The 21,615-nt window shown below is 47.2% G+C and overlaps 5 protein-coding genes across 6 annotated transcripts; all 5 read right to left on the bottom strand.

Annotated features, from left to right (window-relative positions):
* Positions 1-502: 502 nt before the first annotated feature.
* On the bottom strand, positions 503-2,860 carry LOC117889814 (solute carrier organic anion transporter family member 74D-like). Of its 2 annotated transcripts, XM_034794294.1 has the most exons (6): positions 2,702-2,860; positions 2,413-2,642; positions 2,036-2,356; positions 1,119-1,981; positions 757-1,067; positions 503-695 (listed from the first exon to the last, which is right to left on the bottom strand). In XM_034794294.1, exons 1-6 carry the CDS (start codon positions 2,821-2,823, stop codon positions 518-520), a joined length of 2,025 nt encoding a protein of 674 aa, XP_034650185.1. In that variant the 5' UTR covers positions 2,824-2,860; the 3' UTR covers positions 503-517. The 2 variants fall into 2 exon arrangements, with proteins under 2 accessions (XP_034650185.1, XP_034650184.1); XM_034794293.1 differs by having other exon boundaries at positions 757-1,981.
* Positions 2,861-3,530: 670 nt separating this feature from the next.
* LOC117889820 lies at positions 3,531-4,541 on the bottom strand. The gene is made up of 2 exons (XM_034794300.1): positions 4,126-4,541; positions 3,531-4,068 (listed from the first exon to the last, which is right to left on the bottom strand). Exons 1-2 carry the CDS (start codon positions 4,486-4,488, stop codon positions 3,637-3,639), a joined length of 795 nt encoding a protein of 264 aa, XP_034650191.1. The 5' UTR covers positions 4,489-4,541; the 3' UTR covers positions 3,531-3,636.
* An 88-nt stretch (positions 4,542-4,629) lies between these two features.
* Positions 4,630-7,008, bottom strand: LOC117889815 (solute carrier organic anion transporter family member 74D-like). Its single transcript, XM_034794295.1, has 6 exons — positions 6,819-7,008; positions 6,520-6,749; positions 6,144-6,464; positions 5,240-6,081; positions 4,864-5,174; positions 4,630-4,790 (listed from the first exon to the last, which is right to left on the bottom strand). Exons 1-6 carry the CDS (start codon positions 6,959-6,961, stop codon positions 4,631-4,633), a joined length of 2,007 nt encoding a protein of 668 aa, XP_034650186.1. The 5' UTR covers positions 6,962-7,008; the 3' UTR covers position 4,630.
* A 373-nt stretch (positions 7,009-7,381) lies between these two features.
* Positions 7,382-9,425, bottom strand: LOC117889818 (solute carrier organic anion transporter family member 74D-like). The gene is made up of 5 exons (XM_034794298.1): positions 9,311-9,425; positions 8,919-9,239; positions 8,017-8,864; positions 7,652-7,962; positions 7,382-7,590 (listed from the first exon to the last, which is right to left on the bottom strand). The coding sequence occupies exons 2-5, from the start codon at positions 9,205-9,207 to the stop codon at positions 7,407-7,409; spliced, it is 1,632 nt and encodes a 543-aa protein (XP_034650189.1). The 5' UTR covers positions 9,208-9,239; positions 9,311-9,425; the 3' UTR covers positions 7,382-7,406.
* Positions 9,426-13,400: 3,975 nt separating this feature from the next.
* Positions 13,401-16,972, bottom strand: LOC117890937 (solute carrier organic anion transporter family member 74D). Its single transcript, XM_034796070.1, has 7 exons — positions 16,286-16,972; positions 15,994-16,223; positions 15,598-15,930; positions 14,342-15,213; positions 14,149-14,280; positions 13,770-14,089; positions 13,401-13,699 (listed from the first exon to the last, which is right to left on the bottom strand). The coding sequence occupies exons 1-7, from the start codon at positions 16,633-16,635 to the stop codon at positions 13,525-13,527; spliced, it is 2,412 nt and encodes an 803-aa protein (XP_034651961.1). The 5' UTR covers positions 16,636-16,972; the 3' UTR covers positions 13,401-13,524.
* Positions 16,973-21,615: the final 4,643 nt, after the last annotated feature.

Genomic DNA, 21,615 nt, shown 5'->3' with positions numbered 1-21,615 from the left:
ACAAGTTAGGTACTCTCCCGTTCATTTATTTTATATTCTCTGCTCGATTATCGTATTAAGCTGAATTATAAATTATAGTCTAGGATTACGCTATGTATTTATGCTTATGCGACTGAATTTGAATTAAATTTACACTAGATATAAAACTACAGCATCTATTTAGTACAATTGGAGAAAAAATTGGACAGAAATAGCTTTGGACTAAAAGCTGATGGGAAGCTTTTATTAGCCGGTATTTTTTCCTGAAGAAGCTTTCTCGCAAAACTTTTCAATCAAATCCAATCTCAGCTTTTTGCTTTAATTATTCTGACTTGAATTTCACTCAACAATTTGGTTATTTTGCTTAAGTTGAACAAACGCATGAGTTTAAATCCATTCAATTTATTTTGTGCTTCATTTAAAATCTTGTGCTTTTTAAATTTATTCTGATACAAAATTCCTCCAATGTATTTCTCAATTTGTACCTGTTTAGATATTCTGTTTTCCTCTTGAAAGTGCATATACTTATACTTTTTCCTTAATTTGTATCATTTTTACTAGGATTCGACTTCAGCTCCATTAGTTGTCCTTCTATTGGTTTATCTGTTAGCTCCTCATCATCAAATATTTTGATGTCCTTGGCATAATACCAGACGGCAATGTGCCAGAAGCTACCGACTAAAATGAGCGTTGCGGACACGAGATTCATTGTGTACCTGGAGCAAAATGTAAACCAATATAATACTCAGATAATGTATCATTCATCATTGTACCCACCTCAAAGAGCTGGTATCGTAGAGCCAGCAGTTTCCCTTTGTGCTGCAGGTCTTGCCCCAGACCAGACAATAGCTGTCCAGGATCCAGCCGAACACAATGGGACTTGGGATGAAGCTTAGAACGGAGAAGAGCATGCTGCCAATGCCCAGCGCAATGGTCTTGTCCTCAGCCGGAACACAGCGAAGGACCAGTAGCAGATCAGTCGAACGTCCAGTGGCCCCAACGAACTTTAGAAGGCACATGACGGCCAGGTAGATGAGGAACTGGTCGTAACAGTCGACTGGACAGACTCCGTCAGAGGCAAATTGGTTCTGGAAAAAAAGATAGATATGAGGGATGGGAGAAGAGAGGGAAACACTCACCGCATCAGGGACAGTCAGGTTAGGATAGAGGGAGGAGGAAATGCACTTGCAGCCAGTGTACGTGGTTCGTCCTTGATCATCCGTCAACTTCTCCGAGCATCCAGCATGGCAGGCAGATATAAAAGTTTCGTTTGCCGGACTGCAGACGGGAGCGAAGTGCACGTAATCACAGTGACAAGATAGACTGCAGCTGTCGCCGGCGGAGAGTGTGGCCAGGGAGTTCATCCTGTCGCTCGGTTCACAGCCAATGAGTATGTAGCATATGATTCCGGCCACCGTCAGGTAGTCAACGACACAGTTCCAGGCAGCCATGGCCCGAGCACTGGGCCTAAACTTTGAGACCATGTACCCGGAGAGGAGGACTCCTGCAGCAGAGAATCCTAATGCCACAGTTCCTGTGGCCATGTTGGCCATGGCTGCACTCTGCCTGAACTGGATCTCGATATACTTGGGGGTGAATATCCAGTAGGGAATATACCCGAAGAAGTACAGATTGGAGCCGATTGTTTTGTAGATGTACACCTTGTTGACCGCCAGTCGCTTTAAAGTTTGGACCATATCCTTAAAAGAGCGCTCCGCCAGTGGAGACTCCACCTCGGTGCCAGTTCCGATGCCGGTGCCCGACGCCTTTAATCGCCTGGCTCTGGCACTGGGCATCTCCTTAGGAAACAGGCCGACAAAGAATGCTGAGATCAACAGGATTACGGTCAAAAGAATCCATCCCAACCACCACGCCCCTATCCAGCGAGGATCCTCGTTGCTGATCAGCGGCTCCTTGAAGGGATCTATGTATAGGCGAAGGCAAACCGAGGCCAACGAATACCCGATGGCCGGTCCCAGCATTCGCAGGAAAGCCGACCAACCTGTGGAAGGCAAAAGTTTAGTCAATTCCATTTTCTCACTTTCTCACTACTCACTTATCATGGCTGGGGTCTTCGACTTCTTGGAGTTGTCATCCATGTAGGACAGCCCTAAGGTGTAGAACAAGGCGCATCCAATGCCGCAGACAAACTGCGCCAAAAAGAACAGCATAACTGGCATAAGGTCGCTTGGTTCTTGGTCCTCCACACAGATGGGTTTCTCCTTCTGGCAAAGCGCATCATCCCGGTTAGTTCCATTAATATTCAGTTCGATGGACACTCCATATTCTCGCGTCAGCATCAGTGCCTCCTCTCCAGGTCCATAGATAAGGTGCGGGCAGAGCATTAAAAGGCAGAATATCGCCAAAATAACGAGACCTATATAACGCCAATATCCGAAAATTATATACATCAAAATATACCGAATCTCTCACCAAAGCCTATCCAACGCGGTCGATGTCCCCGACCGGCGTAGTAAGCCAGGAATGGCGAAGAGAAAACTATGCTTATATCATTTCCCACCGAAATGACTCCGGTGATCTTTGTGGGTATTTTGTAACGCTTTTCCAAAGTGGTGAGGGTTCCGTTAAAGTACGAGAAGGCTATGGACAGAAAGCAGCCAGCAATCCCATAGATAACCATATATATGTTCTCACTTGCAAATCTGTTTCAGAGAATTACTCGTAGGTAAGGCAGAACAAGAGCAGAGATGAGTACGGGTACCTTTGCAGGGTGGGACCTTTGAACCTCCAGAAACCACATGTAGTATCCGAAGTATCTTCCTGCTGCTTAGGCACGTTTTTGTCCTTCAGGAACTCTGAGGATTCTGTCTCTCCGCTAGCCATTTCGATCGCTCCCGTCGAACTAATCTTTCATACTGAACCACAGCTCGGACTCAGAGTGCCGTGGCGATTAAAAAGCTCCCAAATTATGCTAGATTAACGAATTAAGCTGATATATAAATCACACTGTCCGACCGTGCATTTGTCCTCGGCTAATTAATAAAGCAATTAACTACCACATACTCGTACAAGTTTTGGTAATTCCAATTTCCTGATTGTTCCAGAAGCATTTCAGAATTCAATTTTAATTGAATTGTAAATAAATATCTTTCTAAAAAAGTAAATTCACTTAAAATTACAAAAAGATTGCCAAAACGCGGTTGTTGTGTTTACATTTTGGGTGTACTAAAATTTCGAAGTTATCGGTTTTAGTTCAAGCGAAATAATTTTCGACTCCTGCACAGTACGCTCCAAAAGTTTACTTTTGTAGCCCTGTGTTATTTATGCTATGCGACTGAACTTGAATTAAATGCACACAAGATATAAACAAAATCAATTTAGCACAAGTGGAGAGAAAAGTGGACAGAAAGAGCTCTGTCCTAAAAGCTGTCTGGAGAAGCTTTCTCTCAAAAAGTCTCAGGTTTACTTTGGTTCGCTTTCAGCTTTAACTATTTTGACTTGAGTTTCACTCAAGAATTGGGTTCTTTTGCTCAAGTTGAACTCAAGCTAAGCCAATTCATTAGCTTAATTCCATTCAATTTATTGTGTGCTTCATGTAAAATCTTGGGGGTAGCCCCGGAATAAGTTCATTTAAACAGTTTAAGTGTTAGTTTTTGAATTTATTCTGATCCAATATGGACTGAGATGGGCTACCAACTACTTTTTACCCTTCTTTTTCCCTTTTTCCTTTTTACCCTTTGCTGGCACCGCTTCGGACGCCATGGTTGGTAAACGGGTCACTGTTGGAGGCTCTGGCGGGGGCAGGGCAAACAAACGGCACTCGGACCTGTCTTTCAACAGCCGCCTGGTGAAGCGCTTTGGCCCGGTTATCATCCCTACTGGCACGTTGTTCATGTTCTCGACCTTCTTGTGCGGATACACCTCCACATCGCAGCAGTTGGAGAGCAGCAGCAGGTTCTGGCTGGCCGTGATGGGATGCCGGAAGAGGAGATCCCTGCCGCAGCTGAGGCACTTGTTCTTTATGCGCCGCAGTCGGAACAGCATTGGGAAGCAGCGCCCCACAACCGTATTGTCGTCCAGCATGACGCTGTGCTTGTAGCTTGGCTTGGGCAGGGGTCGCTTAGTGTACTGCGGAAGGAGAGGGACACATGATGGAAGGATACCGAACGCCAACGGGTACCGTACCTCGTTCAGGTGCAAAATGGTCTGGAGCGGTCTGCACTCGGCCGAGCACAGATTGGGACGTATTGCCCGCTCCTGAGTTGCACACAAGGTGCAGTACTCTTCCTTATCCTTGTCCTCGTCGCTGTTTCTGCCGCAGCTCTTGCTGCACTCGGCTCTGATGTCGATCTCCTTACGCACCGGCCCATCCGGCTTCAGGGACACCTGTATCACCTCCACATCCGGATCGACCACGTCCTCGGAGGGCAGCACTAGCTTGTAGTCGAGGCAGGGTCCGTCCGGCGGCTCAAAGCAGTCCCTCGGGCATGTCCTCTCTGAGGCCTTCTGCTCGTACAAGCGCTGACAACTTTTCCCTGCCCCGGACATGTTGAAGGTCGGAAAAATGAGTCCAAAGGAAACACGAATGTCACATGGGAACTGTTAATTTAGAACTGATTGTTGCCAGTTGCCAGGAGATGCAAAGCTACTAAATTTCCGGAAAGCACTCGGATAGGAATGTAAGGAAAATTTATTTTTTATCTTGAGATTTTGTTTTGGTTAGCTCTAAATCTTTTTCCACTGCCTCGTCCTCGTCGAATATCTTGAGATTCTTGGCATGATACCAAACTGAGATGTTGAGGAAGCCGGCCACAAATATGAAGGCTGCCGCAGTGAGATTCAGAGCATACCTTAAAGGTGGAAGCAAAAGTATTCGTATGTGAGACGCAATTCTGATGGGGTTTTGTGTACATTAATATCTACCGCAAAGATTTTGTGTCGTAAAGCCAACAGTTGCCCTTATTGGAGCACGTCTTGCCCCAAACCAGGCAGTAGTTGTCGATGAGCCAGCCAAAGAAAATGGGACTTGGAATGAAGCCCAGCAAGGAAGCGGCCATGGAGCCCAGACCCAAGGCGAACGTCTTGTCCTCGTGCGGTATGCAGCGCAGGGCAATGAGCAGATTGGTTGACTTACTGGAAGCCCCCACAAGTTTCAGCAAGCACATCACGGACAGAAAGATGAGGAATTGATTGAAGCAGTCCACCGGACAGGCCCCGTCCAAGGCGAATTGTGTCTGCAATTATCAGAAAGAAATGTTCATTAACTCAAGAATTAATGTCAGAAAAAAAGGTGTCACACTTCAGGGTCAGATAACAGGTTCGAGGAGGCCATGCACTTGCAACCTGTATAAGTGGTCCGTCCCAGGTCATCCTTGGCTTTGTCCGAGCACCCTGCGTGGCAGGCGGATATGTAGGTGATGTTCTCGGGAGCGCACACGGGAGCGTAGTGAACGTAGTCGCAGTGGCAGGAGGCACTGCAGCTGTTGCCGGCGGACAGTGTGGCAAGGGAGTTCAGACTGTCGCTGCCCTCGCAGCCGATGGCCACGTAGCACAGGATACCAGCGACAGTCATGAAGTCCACAACGGCATTCCAGGAGGCCATGGCCCGGGCGCTCGGCTTGTACTTGGAGATCACATATCCCGAGAGAAGGACGCCAACGGCGGAGAACCCGAGCGCAACGGTTCCTGTGGCCATAGTTGCCATTGCCGCTGACTGCCTGTACTGGGTCTCGATATACTTGGGCGTGAATATCCAGTAGGCCATGTACCCGAAGAAGTAGAGGATGGAGGCCATTGTGTTGTACACGTACACCTTGTTGGCTGCCAGTCTCTTAATCGACCTTAGCATGTCTGCAAAGGAAAGCTCCTTGATATTCGTTTCAGTTTTGCTGTCGGTCTGTCTGTTCTTCAGCCGTCGCTGCCTGGAACTGGGCAGCTCCTTGGGGAACATGAACAAGACCATGGCAGCAATCAATGACAGCCCCGAGAGGATGAGCCAGCCCAGCCACCAGGCTCCCAGCCAGCGCGGATCCTCCCTAGAAATCAGCGGCTCCATTGTGGGTTCTATGTACATTCGCAGGCAGACGGCAGCGAGGGAGTAACCGATGGCGGGGCCCAACATCCGAAGGAACGTTGACAGACCTAAGGGCGGGATAAGTCAAAGATTAGTGTGCCACTCCACCCCCGTCCGAGAGGAAAGTTACTCAGCATCGCTGGGGTCTTCGACTTGGTGCCGTTGTCATCCATGTAGGCTATGCCCAGAGTGTAGAAGAGGCCCTGGCCCACTCCCGAAATGAGCTGTGCCCCAAACAGAAAAATCTGCGGCACCCACACGCCCACGTCCTGGACACAGCCCGACGCACTTGTCTGGCACAGTTTCTGGTCATTTTGCGTGTCGTGAAAACTTTCATTGGCCTCAGCCTGACCGCCGTACTCCCGGGTTAGCTTCAGGGCGTCCTCGCCGGCTCCATAAATGAAGTGCAGGGAGCCAGTCAGCAAACAGAAGGCCACAATGGTCAGCAGACCTAGTAGACGGCAGATATATTGATAGACAGTGAGAAAAGGAGGTACGGAGCTCACCAATTCCCATCCAGCGTGGTCGATGGCCGTTGCCCGCATAGTAGCCCAGGACGGCGGCCGTTAGCATGGTGCTGATATCGTTGCCCACTGAGATAATACCGGAGATCTTTGTGGGTATTTTATAGCGCTTCTCTAAGGTCGTTATGGTTCCATTGAAATACGCAAAGGTCATTGTCATCACACACCCGGCGAAGCCGTACAGAATCACATACATTTTCTCCGTGGCAAATCTGCGTTACGTTACGGCCAAACAATCCTTTAATAAATGTATGGAGATGCTCGTATAGTTTTGGGATTACCTCTGCAGGAAGCGGCCCTTGAACACCCAGAAACCACAGGAGGTATCATCCTCTTCTATTTTCTCTGCATCTCCAGGTGGATTCCGCCCCTTCGATAGAAACGGTAAGATCTCAGGAGCTTCCTCTTTCTGATCGTCGCCCATTCTCTCGACTGCACTCTCCCAGCTGCTCGCTAGAACTGACTCTAAATCTAAGAGCTTAGACGTCTAAAATTTATCTGATCTGCCTGCCATGTACTCGCTCTTCGTTGCATCTCGTTTTGGGTGGAGATCTTATCTCACAGCAAGATTAGTAGATACAGCAGGAGGATCAGACGGGGCCACACTTGTGTAGTAACTGCCAAAGCGAGTATATCTGGCCTGGCCAATAAATCTTACGGAGATCTAATTGATGGAGCTTCCTTATCGCAGACGCCACGCCTGGTTTCAGAACTTGGCGAAATGCTGGCGTGATCGCGTTGATAACAATCGTACAAATTTGTTGTGATAAACAGACGATGATAAACGAGTAGCTTTGCCTTACCCCCCGTTAAATAATACTCGTAATGAAAGCTTAGTTTTTTCCCTCTTGGGTATATTTACTTTTGTCTCAATTCTTATCATTTTTACTAGGTTTTTCCATCAGCTCGGTTAGTTCTTGTTCCTCCTTTTGTGGATTTTTTGATACCTCCTCATCGTCGAAGATTTTGATATCCTTGGCATAATACCAGACGGCAATGTGCCAGAAGCTACCGACTAAAATGAGCGTTGCGGACACGAGATTCATTGTGTACCTGGAGCAAAATGTAAACCAATATAATACTCAGATAATGTATCATTCATCATTGTACCCACCTCAAAGAGCTGGTATCGTAGAGCCAGCAGTTTCCCTTTGTGCTGCAGGTCTTGCCCCAGACCAGACAATAGCTGTCCAGGATCCAGCCGAACACAATGGGACTTGGGATGAAGCTCATAACGGAGAAGAGCATGCTGCCAATGCCCAGCGCAATGGTCTTGTCCTCAGCCGGAACACAGCGAAGGACCAGTAGCAGATCAGTCGAACGCCCAGTGGCCCCAACGAACTTTAGCAGGCACATGACGGCCAGGTAGATGAGGAACTGGTCGTAACAGTCGACTGGACAGACTCCGTCAGAGGCAAATTGGTTCTGGAATCAAAGGATAGATTTATAAGGGATGGGAGAAGAGAGGGAAACACTCACCTCATCAGGGACAGTCAGGTTAGGAGAGAGGGAGGAGGAAATGCACTTGCAGCCAGTGTACGTGGTTCGTCCTTGATCATCCGTCAACTTCTCCGAGCATCCAGCATGGCAGGCAGATATAAAAGTTTCGTTTGCCGGACTGCAGACGGGAGCGAAGTGCACGTAATCACAGTGACAAGATAGACTGCAGCTGTCGCCGGCGGAGAGTGTGGCCAGGGAGTTCATCCTGTCGCTCGGTTCACAGCCAATGAGTATGTAGCATATGATCCCGGCCACCGTCAGATAGTCAACGACACAGTTCCAGGCAGCCATGGCCCGAGCACTTGGCTTAAATTTTGATACTACATAGCCGGAAATGAGGATTCCTGCGGCAGAGAATCCTAATGCCACAGTTCCGGTGGCCATGTTGGCCATGGCTGCACTCTGCCTGAACTGGATCTCGATATACTTGGGGGTGAATATCCAGTAGGGAATGTACCCGAAGAAGTACAGATTGGAGCCGATTGTTTTGTAGATGTACACCTTGTTGACCGACAATCTTTTCATGACTTGCACCATGTCCTTAAAAGAGCGCTCCGCCAGTGGCGACTCCACCTCGGTGCCAGTGGCGGCCTTTAAACGCCTGGCTCTGGCCCTGGGCATCTCCTTAGGAAACAGGCCGACAAAGAATGCTGAGATCAACAGGATTACGGTCAAAAGAATCCATCCCAACCACCACGCCCCTATCCAGCGAGGATCCTCTTTGCTAATCAACGGCTCTTTGAAGGGATCGATGTATAGACGAAGGCAAACCGAGGCCAACGAATATCCGATGGCCGGTCCCAGCATTCGCAGGAAAGCCGACCAACCTGTGGAAGGCAAAAGTTTAGTCAATTCCATTCGCTCACTTTCTCTATACTCACTTATCATGGCTGGGGACTTCGACTTCTTGGAGTTGTCATCCATGTAGGATAGGCCCAGAGTATAAAACAAGGAGCATCCAATGCCACAGACAAACTGCGCCAAGAAGAATATCATAATCGGCATAAAGTCGCTAGGAGCGTGGTCCTCCAAGCAACTGGGCTTATCCTTCTGGCAAAGAGCTTCATCCCGTTTAGTTCCATTAAGAGTATGAACGATGGACTCCCCATATTCTCTTGTCAGCCTCAGGGCGTCCTCTCCAGGTCCATAGATTAACTGCGGGGAGAGCATGAGCAGGCAGAATACCGCCAAAATAACAAGACCTACATTTCAGAATATCGGAAATATTTTGTTGATGAAAATGTAACTTGAAAAAGGATTGCGAATCTCTTACCAAAGGCTATCCATCGCGGTCGATGTCCCCGACCGGCGTAGTAAGCTAGGAAGGCCGATGAGAAAACTGTGCTTATATCATTTCCCACCGAAATGACTCCGGTGATCTTTGTGGGTATTTTTTGTCTGGACGTTGATATGCAATGACTGCACCATCAAGTGGCCCATGCGACACCAAGCCAAAGCCTGTTACGCGCGGAACCCAGCAGAACGCAGCCCTCCTCCCGCCCAACCGACCGAGGGGCGCTGCCGCATGACGCGCGGCGCGATTAACCGAACCGGTCGCGAGCATGCAGGAAAGATAGATGTTAGGCTAATATTCGAGGAAAATTAGAACTAAACACAACTAAACTAGAGCAACTATAGCTAAGCAAGCAAAATTATCAAAGTCAAAAAATTAAATTAACTACGGGAGGTAGGCTAGTATAAGAGATTTAAGAAGAGGAAGGGAGTGAGTCGAGGATATAATGTGATAGAGAGAATTATAATCCGAGCATAACACTCTAAAGGGCTCGTGCAAGGCATAATTCGATCTACACATTGGAAGGAACAAAGGAATATAGTTTCTAGTGGGTCTAATGGGAATCGTAAAGTTTACGCGGCTCAACAAGTCAGGGCTGTCTACATCCCCCTTGATCAAGTTGTGCATAAAAATTACACCAAGCATTTTTCTACGACTAACTAAGGATGGAAGATTTATTAAAAGAAGTCTACTACGGTAGGATGGCAGTCTGACAGTTGCATCCCAGTTGAGGCCCCGTAGGGAAAAAATAATAAGAAGTTTTTCTGTACTGATTCGATACGGTCCTGATGTATGTTGTACTGAGGGCACCATACACATGAGCCGTATTCTAAAATCGGACGAACAAGCGAGATATAGAGAGTCTTCGTTATATAGGGGTCATCAAATTCCTTTGACCACCTCTTTATAAACCCAAGCACACCCATGGCTTTATTTACCATGGTAGAAATGTGTTCAGAAAACTTTAACTTGGGGTCTAGTTTAACACCAAGATCATCAACTAATGTAATTCTCTCAAGAGAACTACCGCAGAGGGTGTAAGGTGCCAGTAAGGGGCTGGAGCGATGAAAAGTCATTACTTTGCACTTCGAGGCATTAAGGTGTAACATATTTGCGCAACACCATGACTGAAAGCTATTGAGATCAGATTGCAAGCGAGAGTGAAATGAGATGTCCTTATACTGGACACAGAGCTTAACATCATCCGCATACATAAGTATTCGAGAATTTGTTAAGACAGAAGGCAGGTCATTAATAAAGAGTGTGAAAAGTAAGGGGCCTAAATGGCTACCCTGTGGTACTCCAGAAGTAACCATGACAGGTAAAGATAAGGAGTTTTTGAAACGGACCCTTTGAGACCTAGAACACAGGTAGCTAGAAATCCATCTCAACAGATTGGGCGGAAACCCTAGAAGGTCGAGCTTTTGTGCAAGAAGAGAGTGGTTTACAGAATCGAATGCCTTACTGAAGTCAGTGTAAATAACATCCGTCTGCAAGTTACCTTGGAATCCTTTAATGACAAAGGAGGTGAACTCTAAAAGATTAGTGGTTGTTGATCGTCGCCGTATAAATCCGTGCTGAGCTGGAGATATAAGTGATTTGCAAAAAGATGTTGCAAGTGCGGAGTTAAAATTTTCTCGAACATTTTAGGAATAGCGGATAACTTAGATATACCTCTATAGTTTTTGGCGTCAGACTTGCTACCTTTCTTATGGAGAGGAATTATAAAGGATTCCTTCCAGATGGGGGGAAAGCTAGAAGAATGGATGGAAAGATTGAATAATTTAAGCAAAGGTCCGCACAGAGACTCGGCACAGTACCTGAGTACACAGCCGGGAACTCCGTCAGGGCCCGGTGAAAATACCGGCTTAACTAATTTAAGTTCATGAAGTAAGGAGCCTTCATTTAACATAGGGCAGAAAATGCCATTCGACCTTGGTAAACTATATGGATACATAGTGCCTGGGTAGCTTTCCTGGGAATAGGTGGTTTGGAAAAATTGTGCAAAAAGATCGGCGATTGCCTGATCATTGTTTGCCGACATATTCAAAAATGATAGCATGGATGGATGTGCGGACGTTCTACGCTTACTGTTTACAAAGCTGTAGAACTGTTTAGGGTCCTGTGAAAAACGTATCCTGCATCGAAGTAGGTAGTTCCTATAGCATTGAGCATTAAGAACAGTGAAATTTGACCGAGCTATTAAGTAATTAGAAAGAGAAGAGGGAGAACCAACTTCTTGAGATTTTTTAAATAGTCTTGATTTTAGGTTCTTTAGACTGGATAACTCTTTGGTGAACCAAGGAGGTTTCGCAGATCTAGTCGGACATGAGAGTGGGACACACGTGTCAAAAATTGTGTCAAGTACATTGTAAAAAATGTTTGTGCCTTCAATGACGTCAGCGCACGAGTACAGAGCGGACCAGTCAAAATCCCTAATTAAGTTATTGAGCTTCGTAAACTCGGCTTTACGAAAGCAGCGGACGCGTTCAGATAGCCTACCCGCACGATCCGATACAGTAGGTCCAATATCTACCGACACTTCGAAAGTAGGATGATAGCAGTCTTCAGGAATAGTGAGCGGGAGTGCTCGTGTTAACAACGATAAGGTCGGATCAGAGACAAAGTTAACGCTTTTCCAAAGTGGTGAGGGTTCCGTTAGAGTACGAGAAGGCTATGGACAGAAAGCAGCCAGCAATCCCATAGATAACCATGTACATGTTATCACTAGCAAATCTGTTTCAGAGAATTACTCGTAGGTAACAAGAACAAGAGCAGAGATGAGTACGGATACCTTTGCAGGGTGGGACCTTTGAACCTCCAGAAACCACATGTAGTATCCGAAGTATCTTCCTGCTGCTCAGGCACTTTTTTGTCCTTCAGGAACTCTGAGTTTTCTGTCTCTTCGCTAGCCATTCTGATCGCTCCAGTCGAACTAATCTTTCATACTGAACCAAAACTCAGACAGAGAGTACCGTGCCGTGGTGATTAAAAAGCTCCCAGATAGCAAAATTATGGTAGACAGCTGAAGTGGCAATACAGTACCGTTTTTGTTTGTCCAAATTTTACAATGCTATATACTCGCACGCTTGTGAACTCCGAGCTGTAATTCTTTTCAAGCATGCATATGTACATACTGTTAGTACTCGTACTATGTTCGAAGATAAGCAGTTGCCAGCTCTCTTTCTATGCAAAGACTGTAAATTGTTGTGTGTGTGGAGTGGTGGTAGCGATATAGAACGCCAGGATTAATCTTGTTTGGCTTCTATCAATTTTGACCGTATCATGACACTTTGCAAACAATTTTTACACTTTGGTAAGCTTTTATATTCTGTGTACTGGCCTGTCTTTATGTTTATATTTTCTTTATTTCAGTCTTTGTTTTCGTTGTTGCATCAGTCAAAACTTAGGGCTCTTAACCTTATCGTTCTGCTTATCGTACGCCCATTTGGATTCGAATATTGTACACCGGACCGGACCTTCCTCAAGTAAGCGCCGTCTGCTAACGAACAGTCGCTGCACAAATATTGAGCCTACTCCAAACGCTTCCGCTGTCAGGGAATATAAGAGCATGATGTTGTTTCGATCCCCTGGAATGCTATCCTGCGTACAATCGGGCCTTTGGCTATGCTAATTTAAATGTCTCTGAGCGAATAAATATATTTTAATACAAAAATCATCTAAAATTTAAGTGCTAGCCAAAGCAATCATAAAATGCTCAATAATTATTGGTTTTTTCAAGAACATATTGTTCAAAGAACTTACTAACCTTATATTTAATTGTTATCATATTTTTTAGCTATTTTGAAAGATGATTTATGATTTTGTACTAGAGAAATTTCAAAGAACATTTAAAAATATATAGAATCATGGGAAGCTCTGGGATCTTTTTTCTATAAGCAAAAACAAATTTTAAAATGTGGAGCCACTACCACTGACCGGTTGAGAATATAATAAACACCATGTTTAAAGTCAATCCATTTATTTTGAAAATTAAAATTAATTGAATTGTATTATCGAGAAATCTTTGATACCCTCATATACATATGTACATAGAACCCTCCTGATCTCACAGTTAGAATACACTTTATTAACATTATTATACAGGGCTCTTTGGAGAAATCACACATTGATATAGACACCAAAAATATTCACTCACACAGCTTTTTCTTAAGAGTAATGCAAACTAAAATCTAGATCTCTGTATTCTTCTCATTGTTGGCCTCCTCCTCGTGCTGGACAATCTGCATTTCGACCTCCTTGACCTCCTCGTCGAAGATTTTCAGATCCTTGGCATAATACCAAACACCCAGATCGAACACAGAACCAATGGCAATGAATACAGCAGCGGTAAAGTTCAGTGTATACCTGTAAAGAGCGATAAGTGTTAGCCATTTTAACCCATTTAATTCCTCGAGTGGGGGAGGAGTTTCCTCACCTCATGGACAGCGGATCGTAGAGCCAGCAGTTGCCTTTGTTCGTGCAGGTTTTGCCCCAGACCAGGCACACCCGATCGAAGACCCAGCCAAAGAAGATGGGACTGGGAATGAAGGCCAGCATGGAGCACATGGTCATGCCAAAGCCCATGGCAGCCGTCTTATCCTTCTCGGGCACACAGCGCACGGACACGAGGAAATTGGATGCTCTACCGCTGGCTCCAATGAACTTCAGGCAGCACATCACCGCCAGGAACGACACGAACTGCGTCCAGCAGTTGACGGGACAGGATCCGGGCATTGCCTGTCCGCTTGCCAGACTCTGAATGGAAGAGGTAAATATTTAAGAGCGGTTTTAGAGATCTAACAAGAAGTAGCTACCTCCAAGTGCGAGAGACTCGTGGTGTCCAGTGTGGCATTCTCAAGACTGAGGTCAAGGCTGGTAATCCTTTTGAACTGAGCTGTGGAGTTGCCCCATTCATCGCCAGGAATGCAGGAGCAATCGTAAAAGATCTGCAACGATTGAGAGATTTTTATTATTTACCGCTGGTTAAGGTTTGTATCCTGCGCTTACCTTTCTGCCATCCGAGTTGATTTGTTGACCCTTGCAGCCCGCGTGGCAGGCGGAGATGTACGTCATGTTGTTCTCCCCGCACACGGGCGAGTACCGAACGTAGTCGCAGGAGCAGGCCGAGTTGCATGTGGTCGTGTTGCTGCCCAGCGAACTGTCGTGGATGTTGACAATCACCGAGCTCTCGTTGCCGGGGCATCCGATGAAGGCGTAGGCCAGGATGCCCGCCATCGTGAGGAAGCCACAGATCACGTTCCAGGCAGCCATGTAGCGGGCCCTCGGCTTATAGCGGGATATGATGAACCCAGATAGCAGCACCCCAACGGCAGAGAATGCGAGGGCCACGGTGCCAGTGACCATGGAGGATGTGGCTGCCGATTGCCTGTACTGCACCTCGATGTACTTGGGTGTGAAGATCCAGTAGGGAGTGTAGCCCACCAGGTAGAAAATGCTCGACAGCGTGTTGCACATGTACGTCTTGTTGGTGGTCAGGCGCCTGAAGGTCTTCAGCATATCCTGGAACGAGGCTTTTGGCTCGACGGGGGACATCTGGTCCAGTTCGGCAGTCAGCGGCTCCTTCTCCGTGCTCTCCTTATTCTTCAGCGATAGCCGCTCCTTCTCGCGCCTCCGACTCTCCTCCACCTTGCGACGGGCCAACGCTCGCGGCAGCTCCTTCGGGAACATCGAAAGAAAGACCCCGGAGAAGGACAGCAAACCGCCCATTACCAGCCAGCCCAGCCACCAGGCTCCCAGCCAGCGAGGATCCTTGTTATTGATCACCGGATGCAACTGTGGGGCGATGTACAGCCTCAGGCAAAAGGAGGCCAGGGCATATCCGATGGCGGGACCCAGCATGCGCAGGAAATACGAGAGACCTTGGGGGATTACAAGATAAGACAAGTAGCTATTAATGCTAGTCGATAACTCTGACAAGGAAACACGAATCATCTTCTTGAGATTCTTCTAGAATCCAGATCTACATTGTATGTAGCCATTTTGATAGACTGTTGATCCTGACATTTGATAGTGCGAACAACTAATCAGCAGATCTCATGGCCATCCATGAGAGCTGCCAAGTAATTGGCACCCCACCCACGCGTTGTATTTTCCCCACTTATCTGAGAGCACACAATAGATCAAGGCAGGTGAGAGATACTGAGAGATGTGAGAGATTAACCACTAGGCTGGCCTGAGGCCTTTTATGGCCTGGCGTCGGCTCGGTTTGAACTGGTTTGCTGTTTGCTGTTTGCTGTACTCACTCAACAGTGCCGGAGTCTTGGACTTCTTCGTGTTGTCGTCCATGTAAGACACACCGAGGGTATAGTACAGGGATCCACCGATGCCCGATATGAACTGCGCCACAAACAGGAGCAGTTGGGGCGCAAAGTTGCCCTCGCCAATCTCGCACTCTGGTCCGCCCCCATTCAGGCGGCAAAGTGTCTTCGAGCGCTGCTCCTCGATGGCCTCCATGGTGGCGTTCTCATCGGGCATGCCCCCGAACTCCGAGGTAAGGGCCAGGGCGTCCTCGCCGGGGCCGTACAGGAAGTGTGGTGTGGTGGTCAGCACGCAGAACAAGACAATAGTCAGGAGACCTGGAGGAGTGGGCGATTAGCTGGAACTCAATCTAAAAGAAGCGATTTGCATGCTGCACTTACCGAATCCTATCCAGCGGGGCCGATGTCCCTTGCCCGCATAGTAGGCGAGGACGGCGGAGACCAGGGTCTGGCTGATGTCATTGCCCACCGAAATGATGCCGGTGTTCTTCGAGGGGATCTTGAAGCGCTTCTCGATCGTTGTGATGGTGCCATTGAAGTAGGCATACGTCATCGAGAAGACGCAGCCCACGATGCCGTAGAGGAGCACATACGCCGTCTGGTTGGCAAATCTGGGGATTGGGGAAGAGAATGAGCTGGGAATACTCCAGGGAATGTGCAGGAATTCACCCACCGCTGATAGAACTGGCCCTTGAATATCCAGAAGCCGCACGTCACACTCTTCTCCAGCGGCGACTCGTTCAGCAGTCGGTTGATCTCCTCGGTCATGAGGCGGTCGTGCTCTGATTTCTGTTTTTTCTTTTTCTTAGATTTGGCCGGTTTGGGCGTCGTCTTGTCCTCTTCGTCCTCGCCAACAGGCACTTTGGATTTTGCGTGCTTGGTGCCGTTGTCCAGTAGCCTGGCCTCCACATCAGCCTCATCGTTCGCCCGCTCACGTGGTGAATCTGTTGAGTTGCTCTCCAATTCATGCTCCTCCTCCTCCTCCTCCGGCTCCACACTGTGCGGATTCTCGCCCTGCACCATCTTAATTAACTGTCTGAAGCCCTCGACTGCGTCTTCACTGAGTCTCGATCTCGATTTCGATCTTGCTTGGCACGTGGGCCACTTCCGCTTTTGGATACTGAACGCACACACTCATGCACACGTGGGGAATGGGGACTGGGGACTGTAGTTGTGTAATTGTCCACAATTTTTGTTCTTAATTTTCGCCAGATCTTTCACTGGCAATTACAAAATTGAGAACCGGGTACGAGAGAACAACCTAATGCGTGGCAGTACGCGAACGAAGTGACATGATCTGCTGGGGCAGCGCTGATCTTAACTGGATCTACAGGCGGACGAGTTCCGTGCGGTTGTCCGTGTCCGGGCCCTGATCTCTCTCTCTCTCTCTCTCTCTGACGTTCCGGCTCTCTCTTGTCCCGTAGCTGTCTATCGCCAGATCTCGGTAGATGCCGCCGCTATACGTACGTCGTATACTGTTGTCGAATAAAATATTATCTCAAACCGAGCTATCACTGCTCCATGGGCTCTAATCTTGGATAATTTTCGAGACATGAGCGCATCCAGCGTCCTCCCCTTTCATTGCTACTGCTCCTGCTGCTGCTGCTGCTGCTTCGGTTGATGCCTGAAAAATTTACAATTTGTTTGCGAGTTTCATATTAAAAGTAGATATAGAATGGACTGCCAAAGTCTAAGATAAGCTCCGGACGAGACGGACAAGGCGGAAAAGTGATAGCGGGTGGGCAAACGGGCGGCTGCTGCTGCTGTGTACCCACCCCATCTCGAGCTCCGTAGGAGAGCGCATTGATGAACACGTCAATGCGCTCCGCCACAGATAGGACCCCCCCCCGAAAGAGAGCTGGGTAAACATTTGAGCCTGTAGATAGATACTACATTCGCCTCATCATTGTTTTAGCTTCGGCTTAAAACTGGCTATCAATGCTGATGTCTTGTTATCACTATCGCAATGACTATTTTTGTGTAGCTTATGTATACGAAGTACATTCAGCTCTCAGAAGCGAATCCCGCTTTATTTTATTTTGTTCATTATTTTCATTCTCCATTCTCATCCCATCCGTCCCACCGAATGAGAAGCGGAGACTTAGAGACTCAATCTCAACATGAGTTCTATTATTTAATATGTGCCTCTGTGTGCCTCTTGTTTGGGTGTGTGCGTGTGTGTGTGGCTCATGTACCGCCACAATTCACTTAGCATATTTAAATTTATGCGCAGCTTATCACTTGAACTTTATCTTGATTGTGGTTGCCGTTCTTGATAAATATTTAAATGGGGAGGGAATCTTGTGCGCTTCTTTACATGTTTGGTTTTAGTATCTGCTTTTCCGACATTTTCTCGAAATTATTTTCGGCAAAGAATTTGAGATTAATTTGCACTTGAATCACTTACTACAGTAATGTATTTTGATTGGTTTTATTTGTGGACTCGTGGACGGCGCGCATCACACGTAGTAAGAACCCAACGCAAACAAGATCGTAAACGAACTGAACTAATCTAAATGTGGCACGTTGTGAATGCTCGGCTCGAATTACTCACTCATCTCAGGAAGATGATCACTCTCATTCTCATTGCCATCCCCATCCACATCCCCAGGCTTATTCTCATCTATGTAGACATATTTCCATCTCTAGACTCTCGTCTTGGCTTCTGGGAGCCGAGCCTTCGCTCGGTCTCGGTCTTGGGCTCTCGGGCTTCTCTCAATGTGTTTTTGAGACTGTGTCACTGACACCAATTCCGAGTCCGAGTCCGAGTCCGAGTAGCCATGCCATCCACTAAGGTAGCTAGTACACATATCAAAGCTAATGAGCTGCTCTACTAAATTGGATACTGACGAATGTGAGTGAATGTGAACGTGAATCTGCAGAGCAGCAGAATTAAGAGAAAAGACTGACTAAAAGACTCTTTCTTTTTAAACAAAGCAGAAAGGTTGTAGACTGTATGGAAGAGTATTCATGGTGTCCCCACTGAGACCTACTAATCAATGAGGAAGCGTCAGCTAAACAGTTTCCAATTTGTGGCTAGCACATGTCGAATGAGATGGGGCTACCTTTGGGGTCTGCGGTTATCAATCAACCCCCTCTGCCTGTGGTAGCTATCGGGTTTCGTGAGAAAGCTTTGCTCTCTCCGTCCTAGATCGTAAACGATAAGCACCCCCCAGCAAAAGTTGTCTTCTTTCCATCAAAATGAATTCAAATTGCAATTACAAGCGACCACATATGTACCGCCAGCAGGGGGAGTACTAGTACTCACAGTCGAGCTGTTGGGCTTAAAAATAATCCAGAGACATCTCCACGGAATATGCATATGGGTGAGTACTCTCGTGCGACATCATATGTTCCGGCAGGGCAATAAAAATCAAAGGCCTCATTTCACGATATCAATTGAGCGGCAATAAAATGGCAGCCAGTCCGGGCATGTTTCTTATTATTATTATTTTTTATTATTATTTTCCATTTTCGCAAACACCAGCTGCAAGGAAAGGAGCAAAACCAGGAGCAAACGTGGGGGGTAGGGGATTTCCATATAGCACACAGCAATTGCAGCACATGATACACCATGAGGGCTCAGCATAAATAACAGCAAATAAGAGCCAGAGAGCCAGAGACACAATGTGGCATCTTTATCTTTGTTTTTCTTGTTGTGTGGCGTTGTGTTGGCCTGCACCCTCGCCCGTAAGTATGCTGTGCGGAAAAGCGCGGGGAAAATCGCACACCACCCACACTCTGTGCTTGGCTGGGCTGGGCTGGGCTGCTGGGCTTCTTTATGTCGGCGGCACGCGTTTGGTTCGGTTTGCGATTTTATTTCCGGGCAAAACGTATGCAAATGATGCGCGTTCTTCTCCGTTTCCTTCCCCTTATCGCTGTGGTACACATACAGAACGCCAGCGGAAAATGAGGAAGCTGCAAGCGTTGACAATAAATAATAACCTAGCTCTCTTCTTGTTCTTTTGGCAAATCAAGTGAATCGCCATGAATTATAGACGAATGCAAAACTTGCTTATCGGCTGAACAGCCAACAGGATATGGACTGAAGGAGTCTTCATATATCTCTGGCTGTGAATTGGGGCCAAAGTCGTAGTCGTAGTCTCGGGGTTCTGGCTCTTAACTTAACTGCAAGATGAATGCTGAGACGGCTTACCAACGCCACAGCGAACACATTCCCAGGCAGAGTCGCAACGAAGTTGTAACTTCCGCTGCACAGAGTGTCGCAGGGGGTGGCGGGAGAGACGTGCCAACTAAACCGCTTAAGCACTCAATTTGCGCGTGAAAAGGAACTTGACACCCACACACAACGGAGCACACCCACAGATACACATATACACATACGCATACCCATGCACAGAGAGATACAGATAGAGAGCGACACATGTGTGTGGGCAACCGCATAGGCCCAAGGCCTCAGCTTTGCTCTCCCCTCTGTCCTGCACGGCAACCGCGGCACATGTCAGCACTTTGTTGTGATTTCCGTTTCCGCTGTCGCTACATCCTTACAATCACCGCATCCACCCTTTTACCCCCTTCACGCGAATGGGAATGGCAGTGGAAACGTGTGCGAGTGAGTGAGTGTTTATTGATATTGTTGTCTTCCTTGCTTTCCCACATAACGGCATTTAACATACGTTTCAGTATCACTGCCCATACCCTCACAGTGCGAAAGGGTTGCTGGGCCTCAGTCAATCCTTTGACGATTTGTTTGAATGGAATTTTACTAAGGAATTTTTCCTGAATCTGTAAATTATTTCTACAAATCATTTATGTGTAAGAGTATCTGTAATTCGTTATATTGTCCATAAAAGAATGAATCCTTTGTTGTGTTCGTTTAACCCTTGATAGCCGTAAATGTATTTATTTGCGATTGCCCTCTGACACCGCACACCCCTCACACATATCCCATACCCCAGCCGCTGGCAAGGTTGCGTGTGTGTCAAATTAGGGTTAAATGCTTCTTCCTCCCTCTCCCCGTCATCCATCTCGACTCACACCCCGCGCATCCTGTCTTCTTAGCTAATTTGTTGTTTTTCCTGCACATTTTTTGTGTCTTGATTTTGTTGCGGAACACTTTTTGGCAGCTTAGGAGTTTTGAATGCTATGCCCGACTGCTTCTGGCCTTAAGTAGGTCTTAAGTCTTCATTTGTCTGCTCCGGCTCCTGCCACCACCACCGGAGCTCCTCCTGCAACTTGGCTGTCCTAAGAGTAAGCGCTTAATATGCCGACCGCATGAAAAACCCACAATTTTCCAGGCCAATTTTTGCTGTCAATTTAAGTTGTAATTAACAGACCGACGACTCCCCGCACCTCGTCCCTTTCCGGCGAATATTGGTCGAAAACCTCCCAAAAAAATATAAAGGACGAAAAGAATATGGAGAGTCCGTCCTGTGGAGTGTTTGGAGAGAGAGATAGCACAGCATATGGCATGCAGCTCACGTGCGCTCATTACGCATTTGATAAATTTAGCATGAATCGAAGGGAGGGGAGTTGGTGGTGGTTGCAGGAGACAAGGTGTAATCACCCACCCCCACCCCACAGCAGAAGGCTCTTCAGCAAATGTCAAAATAGACAATGCACAGATTACCTGAATTACTCCGGTAACGCGGGAAGAAGGATCTGGGGAAGGACAAAGGCTGGAGAGGAATTGAATCCATTCACTTTCGGCACATAATTAATCAAAAAATAGAAGGCCCAAAGGCATCTCTGGATTTGGGCCATTAAATGGGCCGGGCGGCCACTGGGCGTGCATAATGAGCTCGACTGCCAAAAGGATTAAGGCCTCCGAGGACTGGAGGACGATTGGCCCAACATTTTTAATGTTCTCCTTATGCGCTGCGGGTCGCCGCTCTTGGCTTTCCATTTGCCATTTGCTTTGTTCCCTCAGACTCAGACTTAGACTCAGACTCATCGTCCTCGTCCTATGTCCTACTCCTTCGGAGGCTTTCCTCCTCTTCCATCAACCATTCACAATTTTTAATTCCTTTGCTTTTTATATTT

This window comes from Drosophila subobscura, chromosome E, assembly GCF_008121235.1.
Source record: "Drosophila subobscura isolate 14011-0131.10 chromosome E, UCBerk_Dsub_1.0, whole genome shotgun sequence".
NCBI classification, from domain to species: domain Eukaryota; kingdom Metazoa; phylum Arthropoda; class Insecta; order Diptera; family Drosophilidae; genus Drosophila; species Drosophila subobscura.
This window is presented reverse-complemented; position numbering and strand designations above follow the sequence as displayed.

Coding starts and splice junctions, on each gene's coding strand:
- LOC117889814 (XM_034794293.1), bottom strand. CDS start 2,823: ATGGCTAGCGGAGAGACAGAATCCTCAGAGTTCCTGAAGGACAAAAAC. Junction 2,643..2,701: donor AAAGGTCCCACCCTGCAAAG/GTACCCGTACTC, acceptor TCTCTGAAACAG/ATTTGCAAGTGAGAACATAT. Junction 696..756: donor TACGATACCAGCTCTTTGAG/GTGGGTACAATG, acceptor ATTTTGCTCCAG/GTACACAATGAATCTCGTGT.
- LOC117889815 (XM_034794295.1), bottom strand. CDS start 6,961: ATGGGCGACGATCAGAAAGAGGAAGCTCCTGAGATCTTACCGTTTCTA. Junction 6,750..6,818: donor AAGGGCCGCTTCCTGCAGAG/GTAATCCCAAAA, acceptor AACGTAACGCAG/ATTTGCCACGGAGAAAATGT. Junction 6,465..6,519: donor ACCACGCTGGATGGGAATTG/GTGAGCTCCGTA, acceptor GCCGTCTACTAG/GTCTGCTGACCATTGTGGCC.
- LOC117889820 (XM_034794300.1), bottom strand. CDS start 4,488: ATGTCCGGGGCAGGGAAAAGTTGTCAGCGCTTGTACGAGCAGAAGGCC. Junction 4,069..4,125: donor CCATTTTGCACCTGAACGAG/GTACGGTACCCG, acceptor CTCCTTCCGCAG/TACACTAAGCGACCCCTGCC.
- LOC117889818 (XM_034794298.1), bottom strand. CDS start 9,207: ATGCTCTCCCCGCAGTTAATCTATGGACCTGGAGAGGACGCCCTGAGG. Junction 8,865..8,918: donor GAAGTCCCCAGCCATGATAA/GTGAGTATAGAG, acceptor TGCCTTCCACAG/GTTGGTCGGCTTTCCTGCGA. Junction 7,963..8,016: donor ACCTGACTGTCCCTGATGAG/GTGAGTGTTTCC, acceptor CTTTGATTCCAG/AACCAATTTGCCTCTGACGG.
- LOC117890937 (XM_034796070.1), bottom strand. CDS start 16,635: ATGGTGCAGGGCGAGAATCCGCACAGTGTGGAGCCGGAGGAGGAGGAG. Junction 16,224..16,285: donor AAGGGCCAGTTCTATCAGCG/GTGGGTGAATTC, acceptor CCCAATCCCCAG/ATTTGCCAACCAGACGGCGT. Junction 13,700..13,769: donor TACGATCCGCTGTCCATGAG/GTGAGGAAACTC, acceptor CGCTCTTTACAG/GTATACACTGAACTTTACCG.